This window comes from Pinus tabuliformis, chromosome 4_2 (genome assembly GCF_031772625.1).
Source record: "Pinus tabuliformis cultivar Carrire ecotype Pingquan chromosome 4_2, CPIR1, whole genome shotgun sequence".
Lineage (NCBI taxonomy): Eukaryota > Viridiplantae > Streptophyta > Pinopsida > Pinales > Pinaceae > Pinus > Pinus tabuliformis.
Window position 1 is genome coordinate 1,121,678,656 of NC_142304.1, and position 20,068 is coordinate 1,121,698,723.

Here is a 20,068-nt window from a genome sequence, read left to right on the forward strand (position 1 = left end):
GGAGATGAAGTGCCAAACTATCGGCCCCGTTTGGGTAAATTGGTACATCAACTTCCCGGGATCATAACTTTGGCATAATATCTCCATTTGACGTGCACAATACCTGGTTAGAAAGATCTTTCCGAGGACTACAACTTTTGAGAGAGCAACATCGGTCCATGTGTTATAGATCCATTTAGGCACATCAACTCCAACTTATAGATCGATACTATTAGGGCTCATGAACCACTAATGCAGTTGTTACATGCCCTAAAGAAGTTAAACATCAAAATGCCTCACTTCCCAAGAAGTCCCATCACTAAAAACATCAAGAAACTACCTCTAAGAATATCAATGCAAGTAGGCTTTCATTAGGGTGCAATGCAATGCAAAACCTACACTATCAGGGTGCTATGCAGCACACTTAGTCCCTCTTTAGCCCACACTGGGTCAATTTTAGCGAATTTTCGTGAGGGTTTGAAAGATTTCTTATCCATTGGATGCCTCTTGAAGTTTGTCAAGGCTATTGTTGTGGAGGTAAATCCTCTCTGCGGACAGAGACGATCCCTACTAGCCCAGACCGGGTCTAGCAACAATCACACAATGCTATCACGCAAGTTCCTAATTGCAAAGAAAAGGTGGATGGTGAGAACCTACTCGGATTCCAATGCTAGTGTTCGTAGAAGAGATGTCGCCCTTGTTCCTTTGCCTCAACGGGTCACGATCCCCATGATCTCCGTGATTGGATACCTGCACATGCAAAGAACAACACGAATACAAGCATAAAATCTAGTAGATGCAATTATATATCAGTCAGAAAAGATATAACTCAACATCAAACATAAGACAATGAGAGTGGAACCATAATGATAGTCATCTATTATTAATAAATAACAAAGAAGAATACAACCATTGTTCTGACGTCAAATCCTCCTTTGGCTGGGTAGTTAGCTACACAAGCCTTGCAAAGCTTGTTGGGATGAGGAACAAGCCTCTCTCTCTTTGGATGACAAGAATCTCCTTACTTAGATTTGGTCTTATGGGTGCAAATAAGGCTCTTGCAGCTTCAAACTCTCTATCACTATGCTGGAACTAGAACTACTGTAACTAGCTTGCTCAAGGCATAGAGGCAAGCTTTTATAGAAAGAGAAGAAAGAGATAGGATCGACCACATTATTCATGGGATTGGCTTTATCACTTGGAAACTTCCATGAGAGGTGGCAAACCACTTTCCCTTCTATAGAGATTCGAAGCCAAACCATCCTAGCTCAACATAGATTCAGTTGGTGAATGGGTTGAAGAGAACCTTCGGAAGCTTGTTGGTTAAAAACTTTACTCAATTCGGTTGGCGTGAGTGCGACTCTGGGATAGAGTGCCAATGGCGCGCCATTTTTATAGGATTTCCCTCATTGGCGCAGGCAGTGAACTGTGGACCCGCGCTAATGCAAAAATAGTTATTTTCATGGATATTTTGTAGGAGATGTCTTTAGGGAAAATGAAGCTCATACTTGGAGGAATATGATGCAAGTGGTTTCAGGTCATGTCACTTCTCACAGGTCCCGGAATGAGTCCTCCAGTGTGTGGGTGAGGGGTAATAGGGACGGTGACAAATTGTTGTGTAACAGATGCCCCCTAAAGCATGAGGCCCGAGAGAGAGGGGGGTGAAATGCTTTACAAGAACATGTCTAACTAAAAACACTGCCACCGGAGAACCTGCATGAAGAAGTACAACTGATATCTCAAGTACATGATATATGTGGTATGGGCATAGCCATCCATAGCAGAGTACATAATAATCTAGATCCAAGGTATGGGCGCAGCCATCCAGTGAGGATCGATATAGAGACTCAGGCATGGTCGCAGCCATCCAGTGAATGAGTCATGTAATGAACATAATAATCCACAAATCGCAACCTGGATTCCAACAGCCAAAATCCAGGGTCTGGCGCTCCACCTCGACCCGAACAGAGTACAAGTCCAAGCATGTGAATACATGAGTTGAAGTTGAACATGCATGAACATCATTTGATTACCAGTCAATGATGAAAACTGTTAACAGACGCGAGAGATACCACCAATAATGACAATGGCCCTCAAGTTACTATAGGTACAATCTACGGCGTGCGAATCAGTGAGCTGGCATCGAACACCCGTAGAATCATTCGATCGGAGGCCAATGACGAAAACCTCACGTCGAACACGAAGAACCTGCCATTGAGGCATGCAGGCTCCAAGGCACCGGAAGGGAGTCTCTAGATCAGCTTCCTAGATAATGAGTCGAAGTTGACAGGAAGTGACCTTGATCAAAGGTGGGCCATAGTGTTTCCCACATCAGTGACACGAGACAAAGGAAGGATGTTGTGGTAAATCAAAATTATGTGAGGCATCAGAGGAGGTTGTACTGCTGCAGAGGTCAACTTCTCTTGAACATATCAGCGGCACGACAGTGGACTTGGAAGTATTTGACATCAAATGAGCAAAGGTCATGGTGACAAGGCAATGAGAAGATGATAGGTCAAATAGGATAACCCAAACCCACGGAGGCAAGTGTAAAACAAGATGAGATCTCCCCACCTAGACACAAATGCAGGCTAGTGCCATGTTCAAAAGCGACATACTGCCGACACGACAATAATTATGGGTCCATATTCCCCACCATTCCTGGTGAGTACCCCAATTATTTTTAACAAGCTTGACAGGGATAGCATATGCTTGTGAGTGTCATTACAATGGAACCCGATGTCATTAAGTTTTAATGAGTCTGACAAAGGAAGAACTCGGCATCTTTTCCTGTTTAGAGAGTCTGAAAAGACGACGGAAAAGAAAACTCTAGGGGGGTCCTTTTTCGTAAAGTTATGTCTCCCGAGCCAGAAAAAGTATAAAACAATGCTCGAAAGAACCGCCCGACCATTACGATCGAGGAGTAATTTTCATTTATAGTGACATCGATCTGAAAAAGTAAAAAAGCGATCAACATCACGTCATTTCGTAACCATTAACGAACCTGAAACGACAAGGGTCTGACGATCTTTTCGTTTTTACACGGTTGGAAAAAGGGTTTAAAGATGACCGCCTCTTATTTACGTTTAACGAGTCAAGAGGGGTAACTCGGCGATCTTTTCATTTTTAGCGAGTCAGAAAAGAGCTGAAAGATGACTCCACAGTGACTTTTTCGTGTATTTACCGAGTCCGAAAAAGTATAAAATACAACTCGTTTCACCATCGAAGTTGCAAAAAGGACCTGTCATAGCACCAGAAGCAAGCGTAAAATCCATTTTCGACCAAAAGTATATTAAAATACTCAAAAAACAACTTTTTAAACCTAATTACAAGGCAAAAGTTTATAAATATGGTGAAAATGTAAAAATAGAATTACTTTTTACTTTTTACCTCTTGCATAGTAGTAGTGGTCCATTTGGGGAGCGAACTTCGAGCAGTGATTACCGCCAATCCGTGCAACCATTTGAGATTCTGCCAGTTCCAGGTAAGAGGCACTTCCCTTAGCTCCATTTTCATACTCTTTTTATGCATTTTTTTCCCTAATTGAGCCTCCACAAGGGGGATTTTAAAATTTAGGGTTGCGCCCCATTGGCGCGGGTATCCGGCACGGGTCCACGCCAATGGGGTGATTTTCCCAAAGGTGCCGCACCATTGGCGCGATTGTTTTAGAAACAGTCGCGCCAACTGCGCGACCTAAATTTTTACTTGAATTTTCCTGTCATTTTTGAAATTTGTCTGGTTTGTAAGCCTACCAGGGTTTCAATAATGATCTATTCATCCTTGTGGGTGTAGGAAATAAGAAAAAATGGTGGTGGAATGGAAAGAACGGGAGCATGATGCCGTAGATGCCTTGGCCATAGCGGATGAGGGATGTATGAATGCTCTAAGAGACTATGGTCTCAAGAAATTCTTCCTCACCTCTTATCTACGAGCTCAACCGGAGCTATTACAGTTCATAGTGGATGCTTGGGATGTTGATGACCAAGTATTTCGATTACAGGATCAGACCTTAGAGCTGGATGTATCTGATGTGTACTTCATTACTGGGCTGTCACGGAGAGGGGTGAGCCCCATTTTGACCAGAAGCAGGCCTTCCGGAGAGAAAATAGGTGAAGTGAAGGCCCGAGTGTGTCCAGAGGCACAATTTGGGAAAAACACTGCCAAGGTGGATATCGCCACCATCCATGACTTGCTTCTTAAGGTGATACTGCTCACCATCACGCATGCAGCTGGGGTATAGGCGCCCCATGAGGCAAGCAAGAATCATCCGTTACTAGTGACAGAATGCCTCAGCCCCACCATTTTTGACTGGGCTACAGTAGTGACTACAAATATCAAAAGGCAGCTTACAAAGTGTAAGCGCGAGGGAGTGAAACAGTTCGGGTATGGCTCGATTGTGGTGTCGTTCTTCTTGGAACAATTACCCCTCTTCCAGTACCAGGGAGCTGTGGTGGCGGACCCATTGCCACGAGAGCCTAGGATGGCTCACTGGGCAGCATTGATGCCCAGAGGAGGAGGGGGCCAGCAGATGTCTTGGCGGCCCGAGTTCTTCATATGGCTTCGCCGCTAACTGATCGTGGTAGAGGATTGGCCATACGCGGGAACCAACTTCATGGGGGACCCATACCTCCCACTGCCAAAGGGAGAGGAGTGGGAAGAGGAGCTAGGTATGACCTTCTTTTTTGATGATTTTATGTATTTTCATTTATTTTTTTTTGTCAATACATGCATGTTCTAATGACAGTTGTATGTATATGCAGATGTGGGCCCAGAGCAACCAGCCGGCTTGTCTCCTATAGCGTGGAGAGGTCAACCTGCAGCTGATCCTCAGGCAAGGGGTGCCGTGGGGGAAGATCTGGTGCAGAATCTCGAGGGACTTACCCAAGGGATTCCAGGTTACGCGAGATTGGTGGACGTGCCTTTTGCATACCAGAGGCACACAGTGGGGGTGCCGACCTGCATCCATCATCTGTTGAGATGCTTGGTGCGCGTGGTGACGTGCTATCATGAGCACCACCACGAATAGACTTCTAGGCTTCTTTCATGCATATTTTTTGAGGGACATTTTGTCCGAGGATGTATCAGGATGAACATGTATTATTTTTTGGACTTATGTAATGCATGCGGTGCAAAACTTTGCGACACACACATATACATATATATATATATATATATATATATATATATATATATATATATATATATATATATATATATATATATATATATATATATATACATACATATGCCTACGGTTTATTATTGTGCTTTTATGTGCTTGCTTGTAGAATGTTTTGATTATAAATTACACAAATGTCTATCTAATACATGATTAGCCAATGCATCAGATAATGTGTTTAATCGTCTTGGAATATGCTGATATGTGATAAAGTCAAAATTCCTTTCTAACAAGTTAACACGTATGTACAACCTTAAAATGTGGCGGTCTCTGACGGAATATCGCCCATTGAGCTGATGGACGACAAGTTGAGAGTCTAGGTTAACAAGCAATGTATGAATACCGAGATTAATTGCCTCGGCTAATAATTCAATAACAGCACTATATTCAGCAAAATTGTTTGTAGTACAGCCTAAACACACACCTTGAAGATCTATCAACTCACCGTGAGGATCGTAGAGCACCCACGCTGCAGAGGACAAATTATGAGTGCTGCAGCAGGCACCATCAGCGAAACCAATGTACGGTGCACCCGACATCTGCACAAGACACAAAAAGACAAAATAAGGTGCAATCATGCTTTCACACCAAGCCGAAAACATGAAAACTCACACACACACACACACACATGTACAAATTGAAGTGCATGAATCATGCATAGTACTTTTTCAAGTACAGCCCATTGCGGGGCTTATCAAGAGGATTACCTTCGTAGTCAACTAGCTCATACGCCCCTTTTTGCAACACTCTCTTTACAATGTAAGGGCCTAGCCACATGGGCTCGAGTTTGCCTGCCCCCAGCTTGTCTTTTGCTTGGTCGTATAGCAGGACTAGATCTCCCTCAACAAAGGAATGGGGATGAATGGTATGGTCAAAATGAGTTTTGACCCTCTTCTTTTGAGCTTCGATGGCTAGAGAGGCTAAGCGACGGGTCTCGTCTAACCGTTCTAGATAAAGAAGCTGTTACTCTACCGGAGTAGTGTTGGGAAGCAACTCGACGACTATTTTCAACGAAGGAATTTCACATTCTATAGGAAGGGTAGCCTCCAGTCCGTAAACTAGTTGGAATGGAGTGAAACCGGTGGCATCCTTCACAGAGGTTCGGTAGGTCCACAAGGCAGGAAACAACATCAGGTGCCAATTAGACTTATGCATGTCAACAGCACGTTGAAGCATCGTAACCAAAACCTTGTTAACGGCTTCAACCTGGCCGTTAGACTGAGGATAGTACGGGGTTGAACAATCGTGCTGTAAGCCTAGTTGGGTTGTCAGCTCGGTCATCATGTGATTACGGAAATGCTTTTTGTGATCTGTGACGATGGCCTGTGGAACTCCGAACCGCGTAATAACATGATTGAACAAAAACTGTGCCGTTGTATGACCGTCTTCATTTAATGTGGGCATCGCCTCGGCCCATTTTGTAAGGTAATCGATGGCAACAATAATAAACCCATGCCCCCCGGCCGAGCGAGGCTTACAGGTTGTATAATCAATGCCCCATTTTGCAAAAGGGCCTACGGTCATTACAGGGTGCATCGGGGCCGGTGGCGCATGCATCTTCCGCTCGTATATCTGGCAGGCATGACATGAGCGGACAGCAAGAATGCAATCCTTAAAAATGAATGGCTAGAAATAACCAGCGCGAAGGATTTTTTGAGCTGTGGCATATCCGGACATGTGGCCCCCACAAGCGCCAGAGTGGCAGCCATTTAGGACTCTCTCAGCTTCCTCGAGGGTAAGACATCGGCGGAGAACGGAGTTGACGCCGAGACGGTATAGGGTGTCCCCTATGATGCGATAGGGTTGAGATTGATGGCGAATCCGCTGGCGAGCATCTTTGGATACAGCGGGGCGGAAAGAGGACGTTTGTAAATAAACGATAATATCCCCGTACCAGGGATCGAGGGTGCTGATCAGAAAAAGAGTTTCATCCGGGATATGATATTCTGAAAGAGAGGGTGCAGAAGGAGACAACAATGAACAAAGTAACTCAGCAAAGACCAGGGACTTCTTAGACTTGGCAATAGTAAATTCCAAGTCAAACTCTTGGAGGATTACGATCCATTTTGAGTATTTGCCCCCCAGCAACTGACGTGACAAAATGTACGTCATAGGGTTGCAGTCAGAAATCACGGTCGTGGTCAGCAACAAGATATCATGCCGAAAGCGTTGGACGGCACAAACAGCGGCCAATGCCAACTTCTCGACGTAAGCGTATCGAGTTTCCATATCCAAGAGGTTGCGGCTGAGATAATATATAACATGTTCATTGCCATCATCATTGTCTTGCATGAGAACCATGCCGATAGTGGTATCAACGGCGGCCAGATACAGAGTATAATCACGGTGGTAGTTCGGAGGTCGCAATAATGGAGCACAGACAAGGAGGCCCTTGAGTCGCTCGAAAGACGCCTGAGCGATAGCATCCCAATGGAAGGTTGTGTCTCGCTTCAATAACCGTGTGAAACCCTTAGCCACCTTGGCATAGTTTGGAATGAATTGTCTTAAGAAATTTGCTTTACCCCGCAAACTCTGCAACTGCTGCAAAGAAGTAGGGGGAGGAAGGTTCAAAATAGCTTCAACTTTGAGGGGGTCCAGACAGATGCCCTCTCGAGAGATGATAAACCCGAGTAGTCGGCCTGATTCAACGTAGAAGACACATTTATGAGGATTGAGCCTGATATGGTAGTGTCGACAGCGGAGAAAAATTTCGCGAAGATGGGAAGGATGGTCTTGACGCTTGATTGAATGAGCTGGAAGATCATCCAGGTATGGTTGTACAATGTGACGAATGTCATGAAAGGCATAAAACATTGCACGTTGGAAGGTAGCACCGACATTATTTAAACCGAAAGGGAGCTTCTTATAGGCAAAAGTGCCCCAAGGATAGATAAAAGTCGTCTTATGTTGATCAGGGGGCGCAATATTGATCTGGTTATATCCAGAAAAACCGTCCATAAATGAGTAGATTTCGCTTCCTGCACACTCATCAATAAGCGGATTGATGAAAGGTGTGGGGAAGTTATCCTTAGGACAGGCGCGGTTAATGTCACGATAATCAAGACAGACTCTTTTTGTCCACAGGGACTATATTAGAAACCCACTCCGTGAGTGGAATGGGGTAAATGAAACCAACCTTGAGAAGCTTTTCGACTTCTGCTTTAATGGTTGCAGTCTTTCGGGGGTGCACAAGGCATAGGCGTTGACGAACAGGCTTAGCACCTGGATACGTAGGTATCTCGTGCACCACTATGTTAGGGTCGATGCCGGGCATCTCTTCGTAGGACCAAGTGAAGACATCACGAAATTTGTGAAATAAATTGGTGTAAAGTTGAACTTCCTCTGGAGTGCAAGTGACTCCAATCTGAATATGCTCGACAATCCCTGGTTCCACAGAGATGTCGATAGGTTGGGTTTGCGTAATGTTTCCCATATTGCCCTCAGAAGACACTTGGTAAATCTGAATAGGTGCTTGAAGGGGCTGGAATGGGATACACGAAGCAAACTGTTCGAGACATGCGATCATTTCCTGATGGGCAGGGAGAAACAAGGAACGGTGGTGATGATTAGACCAAGGGGGCTCCTCAAGAGACATGGTCTCTATGATGGCTTCATTGGAAGGAAATATTTCCTTTAATGGATCCGAAGTAGCATCATCTCCAAGCCAAGGGAAATGAACATATGAGTCGGGAACACCACTCGGAAGAGTAGGTTCGGGAGGGGGAGCTGATGCAGCAACGATTTCGACGTAGTTGAGCTCGGTAGGACTCAATGGCATCATATCACCCCAGGATTCTATCTGATTAGCGGGAGGAAGGACCCACGGATCAGAACGCACGAAAATCATGTTAATAGGGGCGAGATTCGGAGGTGGAAGTGGAAAGACACCCATTAGGGCAGGATCCTTAAAGAGCCCAGCTCCCACACTCTCGAACGATTTGGAGGTATGCTCCACGAAAGGTACATTGCCTTCAGAAGAGGAGGTGAAGAAGGAGAGCTAGTCCATCGTGACAATCTTCCCCTGATGGGGGAAACGAATGACACGGAAAAGGGGGGAGGCCACGGCTTGCATGGCGTATGTCCAGCTACGTCCGAGGAGGAGGTTGTAGGTAAGATTAGCGTCAACAACTTCGACCTCCACTTCTACCCTCTTCCCTTCCAAGGAGATGGGCAAGCGTTGGAGGATACCGTAAGGATGCGACTCTCTTCCATCAAAGGCTTCTAACATCGTAGGAGACTGGCTCAATGTTGGAGGCCCAATAGCTTTCCAGCAAGCAACAAACATGATGCAAGTTGAGGCACCTTCATCAATGACTATAATGATGAATCGTTTTACCATTGATGATGACCTGTATAAGGAAAGCGATTTGGTGAGGCAGTCTCGGCGTATAGCCCTCGAGATCAAAAGAAATCAAATCTGAGTCAGCCGGGTCTATGCCACCGATGGCCGATAGCAAGGACTTCCTCTGGGAGGGGCAGCTCTGGAGGACTTCTAAAGTGGACATAGCAGACGGAGCCTGAGCTAAGTCCTCAACGATGCTATAGTGCTGGGCAGCACGAGCATTAGGGTTGTAAGGATACTTCCGGAGTACACCTTTTGGAGGGGGTCGGATAGTCGTCTCAGTGCTAGGTCTTTCGATGTGGAGTGGAACAGAACTGGACGGAGGAGTGCTGGAGGGGACCTTCGGCTCTTTCGTGGCATGAGATGGATATTCTTTCACTCGAGTAGTGACATGGATGGGAATCGTCCCAGCCATAAATACTTGAGAGCCGAATGAAGAAGAGGGTTGCGATGGATCTGCCACCATTTGAGTTTGCTGTGAAGGGAAAGGTTCTTTAAGCACAGCAGGAGTCCCAGGAGCACCTTTCAATAATCGACTAACTTCGGACCACCTAGGGCAGTCTTTAGTGTAGTGATCCTCATCACAGATAAGACAAGGATACTTAGGTTTACGTTTGGCTCCTTCCTCGGGTGGAGGTTTAGGGGAGTCCTGTTTGGGCTGTTCGGATTTATTTTTGGCTTTCCCTTTCTTTTTTCCTTTCGAGGATTTATCTGCCGTGGTGGACTGAATGACGTTAACCTTGGAGGTACTTCCAGAATTAGATTAACCCTGAGAAGTGTTTCCATTAGAAGCATTCTATTTTTTCTTCCCAGGGTTCGCGGATGACTTCTTTGAAGACGCGTTTACAGAGCCAATAACTCCGTCAACAGATGGTTTTTGCGGAGCTTTGGATGTTCTGGGTCTCGGGGCATCTGGAAAATAATCATATAAAGTACCTGACTGAGAGTACACTAAGTCAAGGTACTGAGCATGCACGATAGCTTTCTCTTCAGTTACACAATCTCCCATGGCGATGTCTCGGGCAATTGCAGGGACAAAGGAAGTCGTGAACCAATCGGCCAGGAGCTAATTAGGAATCAAAAATTTGATCAAGCGACGATGCCATCTCCATTCATGTATATGATCAGATATATGCGTGGTCATGTTCTGTTTAAGAGACGTAAGGAGATGTGTCCCTGTCTCATACCGAATGGGTAACTGAAAATGAGTTAAGAATGCCATAGCCAGCGAGTTGAAATCTTGAAATGTTCCGCGATTATACTCAATATACCACTCAGCAGTCGAGCCGGTGAGAGTCCTTTGGAAGAGGCGGAGCCAGATGGAGTCATCAAGCCATGAGTTGGATGAGCACCAAAGGTGATAGGTCATGACATGGGCTTGAGGGTCCTCACCAGCTTTTCCATCGAATTTCAGGCAATCACCGGGTATCTTAGTTGGAACTGGTGGCCAATATGGATTATGAAGAATGGGGTCGTTTGTCAACTTGGACACATCTGGGAGTTCCAATGTCGCTAAGAAAGGAAACTGAGGATTAAAGGACATTTGTAGCTGTGGAATAGAGGTAGTACCAGGGTTCCAACCAGGTGGTGGTTGCCCCCATGGACTTTGTCCGGATGGGCTTGGCCCATAAGGGTTCTGCCCATAGGGATTTTGCCCGTAGGAGTTCTGTCCATAAGGATTTTGTCCATATGGATTCTGTCCATAAGGATTCTGTCCATAAGCAGACAGTTGACCCTAGGTCTGCCCCCCAGCACCCCATGGATTAGCAACTTGACCGGCAGGTGCAACATACTGTTGCTGATAATTCTGGTAAGGAGTGACCTGCATTCGTTGATAATTTTGATAAGGGGTAAATTGAGTTTGCCCCTGGGGTTGCTGGTAGCCATACGATTGCTGAGCTCCATACTGAGCCTGATAAGAAGGCTGCGCTTGGTAGGAAGGTTGGGGTTGGAGCCCACCTTGCATTTGATAACCAATTTGAGTATGGGGCCCAAAAGGATGTCCTTGAACAGGTTGAGCTTGGACCATCTGGCCGGAAGGTTGGCCTGGTTGGGTTTGGGACGGGCCCGTTTGCCCATAAGGATGAGCTTGCTGGGTACCAGGTTGTCCTTGAGCAACCGAGGGTTATCCTTGCGGAACAGATGGTTGAGTGGGCTAGACGGCCAGTTGACCTTGAGGTTGGCTGGCCTATCCAGAAGGATGACTAGGCTGGGCAGTGGGTTGGCCTTGCTGTGCAGAAGGTTGACCCGCTTGTCCAGTAGGATGACTAGGCTGAGCAGTGGGTTGGCCCTGCTATACGTAAGGCTGCCCCCCTTGCCCAGAAGGATACCCCTGTTGGACTTCTGGTTGACCTTGTGGAATATAACTTTGTCTAGCTTGTCGTGAGGGATAACCCTGCTGGATACCAGGTTGGCCTTGTTTGATGTAAGGTTGTCGTAGTTGTCCAGATGGGTAGCCTTGTTGGATACCAGGTTGCCCCGGGTAACCAGAAGGTTGGGTCAGATAAGTAAAATATGGACCACCAGCAGCCAAAGGTTGTCCCTGATAGGGTTGTCCTTGTAGGCCCCCAGGTTGTCCTGGGTAAGACTGGCCATAATATTGCTGCCCTTGAGGGGTTTGCACATAAGATGGCTAGCCTTGGTTAGGCGGTTCCTGAGGTTGTGCAGGCCTTACTTGGCCCCCATGGAAAGTGGTGGCGTTCCAAGTAATGGATAATGGTACCGAAACCTCAACAATAGGTTGAGTAGGCAAGGTTTGAGAAAGCTGAAGGTATTGACCAGCATAATCGTAATAATCGAATGGACCTTGCGCATGCGGATCATGAACAGCTTGTCCATAGGCATCATATGGCCCCCCTCCTGGGACGGGACTAGAAGAGGGTGGTGCACTTTGTGCAAGGTGGATAAATCTAGGTGTGTGTGCCGGCTGGCCGCTGCTCACTTGACCGTGAGGGGGAACAGCACCAGTGTTTAAAGCTGAAGACGTCGTGATGGCACTAACAACCGGAGTTGAATGTGCTTTACAAATATTTGGATTTGTCGGAACTGAAGTGACAGGTGTAGTGTGGACTTGTGAAACAAAAGATCCCGTGGTGGGAGTGATATGGGGGTCCCACATAGTCGAAGCAGGGATCCTGGCATTTACCCTATCCCTCAACGACTGGTAGCGTGGGGGGAGCGGAGAAGTAGCTAGGATGGGAGTGTCGATATTCGACAACACAGGTGTCTCGCTTACTCTAGGAGATGTGTCATCCATGTGAGAGGTAGACATTGGAGACGAAACACCAGGGGGGGTGACAAGAATATCATCCTCGTCAGGTGCCTAGATGGGGTTCCAATCGACTTCGTAATCCTCATCGTCCGGGGCATGATAGTTGATTGGTTGGATACTCGGGATAACAGGAAGAGTATCACTCACAACCGACACCTCAGGAGCAACGGAAGACGGAGACCCTTGATCACTTGGAACAAGAGTCGATGGCTCAGCGAGGATGATAAAAATCAAACAGGACCTAAGGGAATCTAACGATAAAGGACCCTACTCAAAATAACACACACAAGATCTAACCAGGTAATGTTAATCGTGGCCAAATAAATTTTAAGACGCATAGACACAACTTGACCTTTTCATGTTTTAAGAGTCGAGAAAAGGACAAAAAGGTGACTCTAGTCGCCTTCGAATGTTTTGTGAGCCCGAAGTGACAAACTGCTCAAGTGAGATTTTTCTTTTAAGGAGTCTGAAAAGGATCAAAAATGACTACTCTGGAGAGACTAGGCAAATGGTTTACCAAACAAATCCGTACAACTGCATATACACCTTGGCAGTCATATGAAAACCAAGGACTTCCCGTACGGCAGTCAATCTTCCCAAATGCTGTGTTCGGTGCATTACGACTTGTAAGGCGGCAGACATGGCTTCTTGTGGATAAAGGATGATAACATAGTGGGGTCTCCCCTATATACGCGACGGTACATGGGAGCTCAAGTCCGTGCTAGACCACTATCAGGTCACAAAAGGAGGAATCACCCAACCATAGTGTGAAACAACAGTGACCAGGTTTAACGACACCGGAGCACGTCTCTAGCCTAGACCTCTAATCAGTGAGCGTTATGTTCCAATGCGTTTTTAAGTTCATTCAGTTCATTTTTTGGTTGATCTTTGGTTAAGTTTCAATTTCCAGGTCCTATCGTATGTAATCTCTCACAATTCCTTAAATGCAAACTATATGCCAAAGAATATCATTTCGTTCGATGAATACTAACTACGAGAGAGTTGAGAATTTTTCAAACAAAATGACCACAAACAATCAAGAACCACTCTAATGCAGCTAATGACAAATAAACGGAACTTTTCTTTGTTTTAGATCGCGTAATCAATGAAAAGATTCTAATTTCAATTAACTAATGCAACAAAAAAGAGATTGTTCATTTTCTTTTTAATGGCAAAGTGCACTAAACAAATTTTGAGAGATAGTAACACCAAGCAAAAAGACCAATTTCACTCAATGAGCACACAATCGAATCCCCAAAACACCAAAACAGTCCTTCAAACCAAGAAGAAAACACAAAGACCTCTACGGGCTATGTAATCCAAGCCTAAACGAAGTCAAGCGAAATCCAAGCGGAAAAGGAGAAAATCACTTGAATACCACCAAAAGGCTTTGACAACTACTGAGAAAGTGCAAAAAGTAATCACAAAGTCGACTGGACGATCAAAGAACCCAAGACTCCTACGGAAGGCTCGACGCACAAAGCTACTAGATGCCCTAGGGCTAAAATGTGAAATCGTTAAAAGAAGGCAAACACCCGAAGGATGAAGGTCTAAAACGAGTCAAACAAGGGTCAAACACACTCTAGTAATTGAAAAAGACGCGGCAAAATACAAATCCAAGCTTAGAGGGCTTGAAGACAAGTAAACTGGAAAAGTTGACAGGCCTGGCGCGACTGTCAGGCTGCAACTCGCGCTTTTATGGGATTGGCGCGGGTTGTCTTTGAGCAACTTGCGCCAATTGGCGCGACTGTAAGGCTAAAAAGTGCGCTAATCGAGTTTGCTAAGTCAAAAACAAAAGAAAGCAACCCAGGGCTTGAAAACAGTATCTAGGCAAACCAGGGAGCAAGAAACAGCAAGAAATCCAACCCAGAAAGCTATCTAAGCAATCAAACGAGAAACCAAAGAGACAAGACTTCCCCAGCGGAGTCGCCAATTTGTTGTGGAGGTAAATCCTCTCTGCAGATAGAGACGATCCCTACTAGCCCAGACCGGGTCTAGCAACAATCACACAATGCTATCACGCAAGTTCCTAATTGCAAATAAAAAGTGGATGGCGAGAACCTATTCGGATTCCAACGCTAGTGTTCGTAGAAGAGATTTCGCCCTCGTGCCTTTGCCTCGGCCGGTCATGATGCCCACGATCTCCATGATTGGATACCTGCACATGCAAAGAACAACACGAATAAAAGCAAAAAATCTAGTAGATGAAATTATATATCAGTAAGAAAAGATATAAATCAACATCAAACATAAGACAATGAGAGTGGAACCATAATGATAGTCATCTATTATTAATAAATAACAAAGAAGAATACAACCATTGTTCTGACGTCAAATCCTCCTTTGGCTGGGTAGTCATCTACACAAGCCTTGCAAAGCTTGTTGGGATGAGGAACAAGCCTCTCTCTCTTTGGATGACAAGAATATCCTTAGATTTGGCCTTATGGGTGAAAAGAAGGCTCTTGCAGCTTCAAACTCTCTATCACTATGCTGGAACTAGAACTACTGTAACTAGCTTTCTCAAGGCATAGAGGCAAGATTTTATAGATAGAGAAGAAAGAGATAGGATCAACCACATTATTCATGGGATTGGCTTTATCACTTGGAAACTTCCATGAGAGGTGGCAAACCACTTTCCCTTCTATGGAGATTCGAAGCCAAACCATCCTAGCTCAACATAGATTCAGTTGGTGAATGGGTTGAAGAGAACCTTCAGAAGCTTTTTGGTTAAAAACTTTACTCAATTCGGTTGGCACGAGTGTGACTCTGGGACAGAGCGCCAATGGCGCTCCTTTTTTAGAGGATTTCCCTCATTGGCGCGGGAAGTGAACTGTGGACTCGTGCTAATGCAAAAAGAGCTATTTTCATGGATATTTTGCAGAAGATGTCTTCAGGGCAAATCAAGCTCATACTTGGAGGAATATGATGCAAGTGGGTTTAGGTCATGTCACTTCTCACAGGTCCCGAAATGAATCCTCCAGTGTGCGGGTGAGGGGTAATAGGGACAGTGACAAACGGTGACAAATTGTTGTGTAACAACTATCCACTCTGAAGATCTCCCAAAGGCTTCTGACGGGAGAGTGATGGGAAGGCGGAGGTTTCGAACACGGGTCTGGTTTGAGCCGGGTCCTGACTGATCAGGGCGTGGGTCACCGTCGGGCGCGACGACCAGAGGAAGGGAGCTAATCGCATAGGGGTTTTGCAGTAAACAGTAAAGGTGGAACGGGCAGCTGGAGGTAATACCTCTTTGGATCGGGCAGACAGCTGGGAATAAGGGTTAAAACCCTTTTGACCTAAGCGCTGGCGGTAACCCATTTCCGTTTTTTCCCTGTAATCCGCTTTTGTAACTATGGTAAATTCTAAGGAGCTCGTGGATTTGGACCCGGTAATGGAAGACATTTTGTCTGTTTGGGGCAAAGACCCGACAGCTAAAAACATCGAAAGGTACTTTGGAGAGTCTGGGTCATGCAGAACTGGTGCCCTTTCGCTAGAATCGCACAGGATTCATCAATCGTTCATTCAACTGACCAAAGGATATGATGAGAATGAGTTTCTACATCAAGGGTTTCTCGGCGCACAGCAACAACCCAGCCCTGGTGAAGGATCTCTACATGCAAGCATTCGCCATTCGAGCCATGGCAGCAAAGGGAATATGCCCTTCGAAGAGCCAGTGCTATCCGGGGGCCTAGAAGACATTGTCAACTTCATTACAAGTGCAGAGCAGTCGGGTGAGAAAAAGGTCGGCAGAGTATCAACTATAACAAGGGCTTCTATCGGAAAAGAACTGGGTGCCCCAAAAGGATATGGTGGACGGCCGGATAAAGCGATAGCAGCATGCTCAGATTCACAACAGGAAACACATGCAGAGATCCCGGGTTTTTAGGTAACCTGTCCCCTTTCTGAAAATTCTTTCCGAGAGGCTGAGGATCCTCTTCTTTCTCATGCACCTAAGCTAGGGCTCAATCCTTCAAACCCTAGTTCACAAAGGGTTGAAGCAGATAGAGAGGTTCGGGAGGAGGACATTGGTGGGAGGAAAAGAGGCAAAAAGCGCAAGAAAAATAGACCTATTGGTGAACAGGAGCTGGAAGGGAACTTGGTATTAGGAATGGAGGTGAGTATTGAAGAATCTCTGGAGGTGGCTGACTGCACAGTGGTGGGAAGAGCAAGAGGGAAGAAATTCTCTTCTAGCTTTCTGCAAGAATGGGGAGAAAAGAATTGGATGGTAGGAGAAAAAAGGGTTTTCAAAGCCTCAACCCTGGCAAAAGGATGGTTTCTTTTCAGATTTGAGAGCAAAGATGCGGCCGATTTGGTGATTGCTAGAAATTGGGTGATTGGGAACATCCCAATCCTTTTGAAGAAATGGTCACCGCTGTTTGATGCAAGTCGAGAGAAAACTGATGTCTACCCTGTCTGGGTCAGGGCTCCGGGCCTGCCCTATTTTCTATGGACGGAAGCGGTGTTCAAAGCCATAGGGGATAGATTGGGAACCTTTCTGGAAGCTGACATGACCTTCCAGCAAACTCGAGACCAAGCCATGGCTCGAATTCTTGTTAGTTTAAACCCAGGCAAAGGTCTTGCAAAGAAAATTAACCTGCAATACAAGGATATGGTTTTTGAGCAGATATTGGACTACGAATATCTGCCCTTCAGGTGCCATAGGTGTCACGATTACGGGCATCTGGCGAAGGAATGCCCACTTGGAAGGCGAAGGCGGAGATATCAAAAGGAGCCGGCTCAGTGGGAGAACGTCTACAGTCCTTTCCAACACTTTCAAGGTCAGAACCTCTCTTCGATGCTGAATGATGCTGATAAGGAGACAGCGCCCAAATGGAAGTGTTGCCGACGGAACAAGATCATCTGGACAATCAGGTCACCGCGCCAGAAAAGGAAATCGACCTGGAGAAAGAACCCGCAAAGGAATAGCCACCTGAAAGGCCACCGCAAACTTCTGAAGGAGTAATGGGTATGTGCTCTGATTCATATATTCCTCCAGTTCATAATGCAGAACCCATGGATGTTTGTATGGATCTTTCCCCTTCGCAAAAATTTGTTTCTTTCAATATAAAGGATAATACTTTAAATCATGAAGAAATTAAAGAGGGACTTGGTGTAGAAGATATCTCGGCCGCCCTACCCTCCCTTGATCTGAATAGTGAAGGTGTTTCTATTGAACCTGGGCCTTCGGCTCCCCTCCCTTCCTGCCCATATAATCTTTGTTCCCTCGATCAAAAGCCCATCATCCCCGTCTCAGTAGGAGGTATTGGCCCTCTTCCATCCCAAAGCCAATCCAAGAAAAAAAGAGGTAGGAAATCCAACCTCTCCATGGCGCAGATTAAAGCAAAATTTGATGTAGCAGATGGAAAACAACAATCCATCCCAGGGGCACTTAGAGCAGCGCAACCCCCAGAAGAGGTTATCAAATGATCTTGTCTTCATGGAACTGTAGTGGTTTAGCCAGTAAGCCCAAAAAACTGGTTTTACGGGAGATGTTTCTTAACTCTAAAACTGATATCCTTTTTCTTCAAGAGACTCTCAGAAGAGGGATAGAAGTGGAATCAGCCTTAAATGCTTTGATGCCTAGATGGAGATTCATAGCACTAGATTCAGAAGGTCACTCTGGAGGGTTGGCCATTGGCTACAAGGAAGGAAGGATAAAGGTCAGTAATTTGTGGGGGATGAAACAGGCCATGGGAATGGAAATTCAGTCCACAGAACTCTCCTTTCCCCTTTCCATTTGCAATGTGTACGGGCCCTGCCAGGATAGGGTGTCTTTCTGGAATGATCTGATGTCAAAATCCTTTTTAAAGCGCAAAAATTTAGTGCTGCGAGGGGATTTAAATTTCTCTATAGGAAGAGCGGAGGCTTGGGGTCCTTCAGCCAGAGAAGACCCCCTGATAGACTTTTTCTTAAATATGTTCTCTGTCAACAACCTCCTAGACATAAATTTACTCAAATTAAAGCCTACTTGGAGGAACATGAGAACTGGGGAGGCTAGAGTGGCAAAAAGGCTTGAACGGTTTCTTAAAAATGAGGAGTTGGCAGTCAAAATCCCTATGTTCAGACAATGGATTGAAGAAGGAGGGCTATCCGATCATTTCCCTATTTTCTTAGAACTCTCCTCCCCTCCCCCCAAGCCCCCTGCACCTTTCAATTTTAATTCTTCTTGGCTTCAAGAGGAGTCTTTTTCAAACCTCTTCAAACAAACATGGAAGCACCCGGAAGCCAATGCACCAGAGGATAAAGGTTTCTGGTTTATGGAAAACCTCAAAAGACTGAAGAAAGCTACCATAAGCTGGGCAAAGGCTAGGAAGGAAGCTCAGAAAGAGGAACTCACAAAGATAAGTGAGGATCTTAAAAAGTTGGAAAGTATAGAGGAGGAGGGCTATCTGTCGCAGGATTCAAAGGAAAAAATTCTCCATCTTGAGAAACTTAAAACTAAACTCCTCCTGGATAAAGAAGAAGAATGGCGTTTAAAAAGTAGGGCAATCTGGCTTAAAGCTGGAGATGAAAATACCAGGTTTTTTCATAATTAGGCCAAAGGGAGGAAATCAGCAAATACTATATGGGCCCTAAAAGATGAAGAAGGAAGGGAAGTGCAGACTTTTCAAGCTTTGTCAGATTTAGGTCAGAGACATTTCCAAAATCTCTTTGCAGATCCAGGAGCAACTACTATTGCGGTGGTAATAAGGACAGCTCAATGTTTCCCAAGATTCGTGGAGGAGGATGAAGCGGAGGACCTTAACTGTGAGGTCACCAAGGAGGAAGTGGAAGCTACAATCAAGTCCATGGAAAAAGAGAAAAGCCCTGGACCAGATGGTTGGTCCATAGAGCTGTTCCTCCACTTTTTTGAAATTATAGGAACAGAAATTACAGAAGTGGTGGAGGAGGCCAGGAAAAAAGGTGAAATCTATAGTCCTTTTAACGCCACGTTCATAGCACTTATCCCAAAGAAGGAAGTCCCGGAAAGTTTTGAAGACTTCAGGCCAATCTCGCTATGTAATAGTATCTATAAAATCATAGCAAAAGTGATAGCAAACAGAATCAAACCAATTTTGTCAAGACATATATCTATGGAACAGTTTGGGTTCTTATCGGGAAGACAAATACATGAAGCCATTGGAGTAGCTCAGGAGGTCATGCACAGTGTGAAGCAGAAGAATAAGAAGGGAGTTGTTATTAAAATCGATTTATCAAAAGCATATGACAGGATAAATTGGTTATATCTCAGGCTGCTTCTAACTCACCTAGGTTTCAAACCTGCTTTCATCAGCTGGATAATGGGCTGTATTTAAAATGT

The 20,068-nt window shown here is 45.4% G+C and overlaps 1 protein-coding gene across 1 annotated transcript; it reads left to right on the top strand.

Moving 5' to 3' along the window:
* Window positions 1-17,730: 17,730 nt before the first annotated feature.
* Window positions 17,731-20,063, top strand: LOC149173600 (uncharacterized). Its single transcript, XM_089426746.1, has 3 exons — window positions 17,731-18,028; window positions 18,298-19,248; window positions 19,426-20,063. Exons 1-3 carry the CDS (start codon window positions 17,731-17,733, stop codon window positions 20,061-20,063), a joined length of 1,887 nt encoding a protein of 628 aa, XP_089282872.1.
* Window positions 20,064-20,068: the final 5 nt, after the last annotated feature.

What these genes read in the sequence shown, in the direction of transcription:
- LOC149173600 (XM_089426746.1), top strand. Translation starts at nt 17,731, where the DNA reads ATGGGTATGTGCTCTGATTCATATATTCCTCCAGTTCATAATGCAGAA. An exon ending in CATCCCCGTCTCAGTAGGAG is followed by an intron (nt 18,029 to 18,297) that starts GTATTGGCCCTC and finishes TTTTTCTTCAAG; the next exon opens with AGACTCTCAGAAGAGGGATA. An exon ending in AGAAGAATGGCGTTTAAAAA is followed by an intron (nt 19,249 to 19,425) that starts GTAGGGCAATCT and finishes ATCTCTTTGCAG; the next exon opens with ATCCAGGAGCAACTACTATT.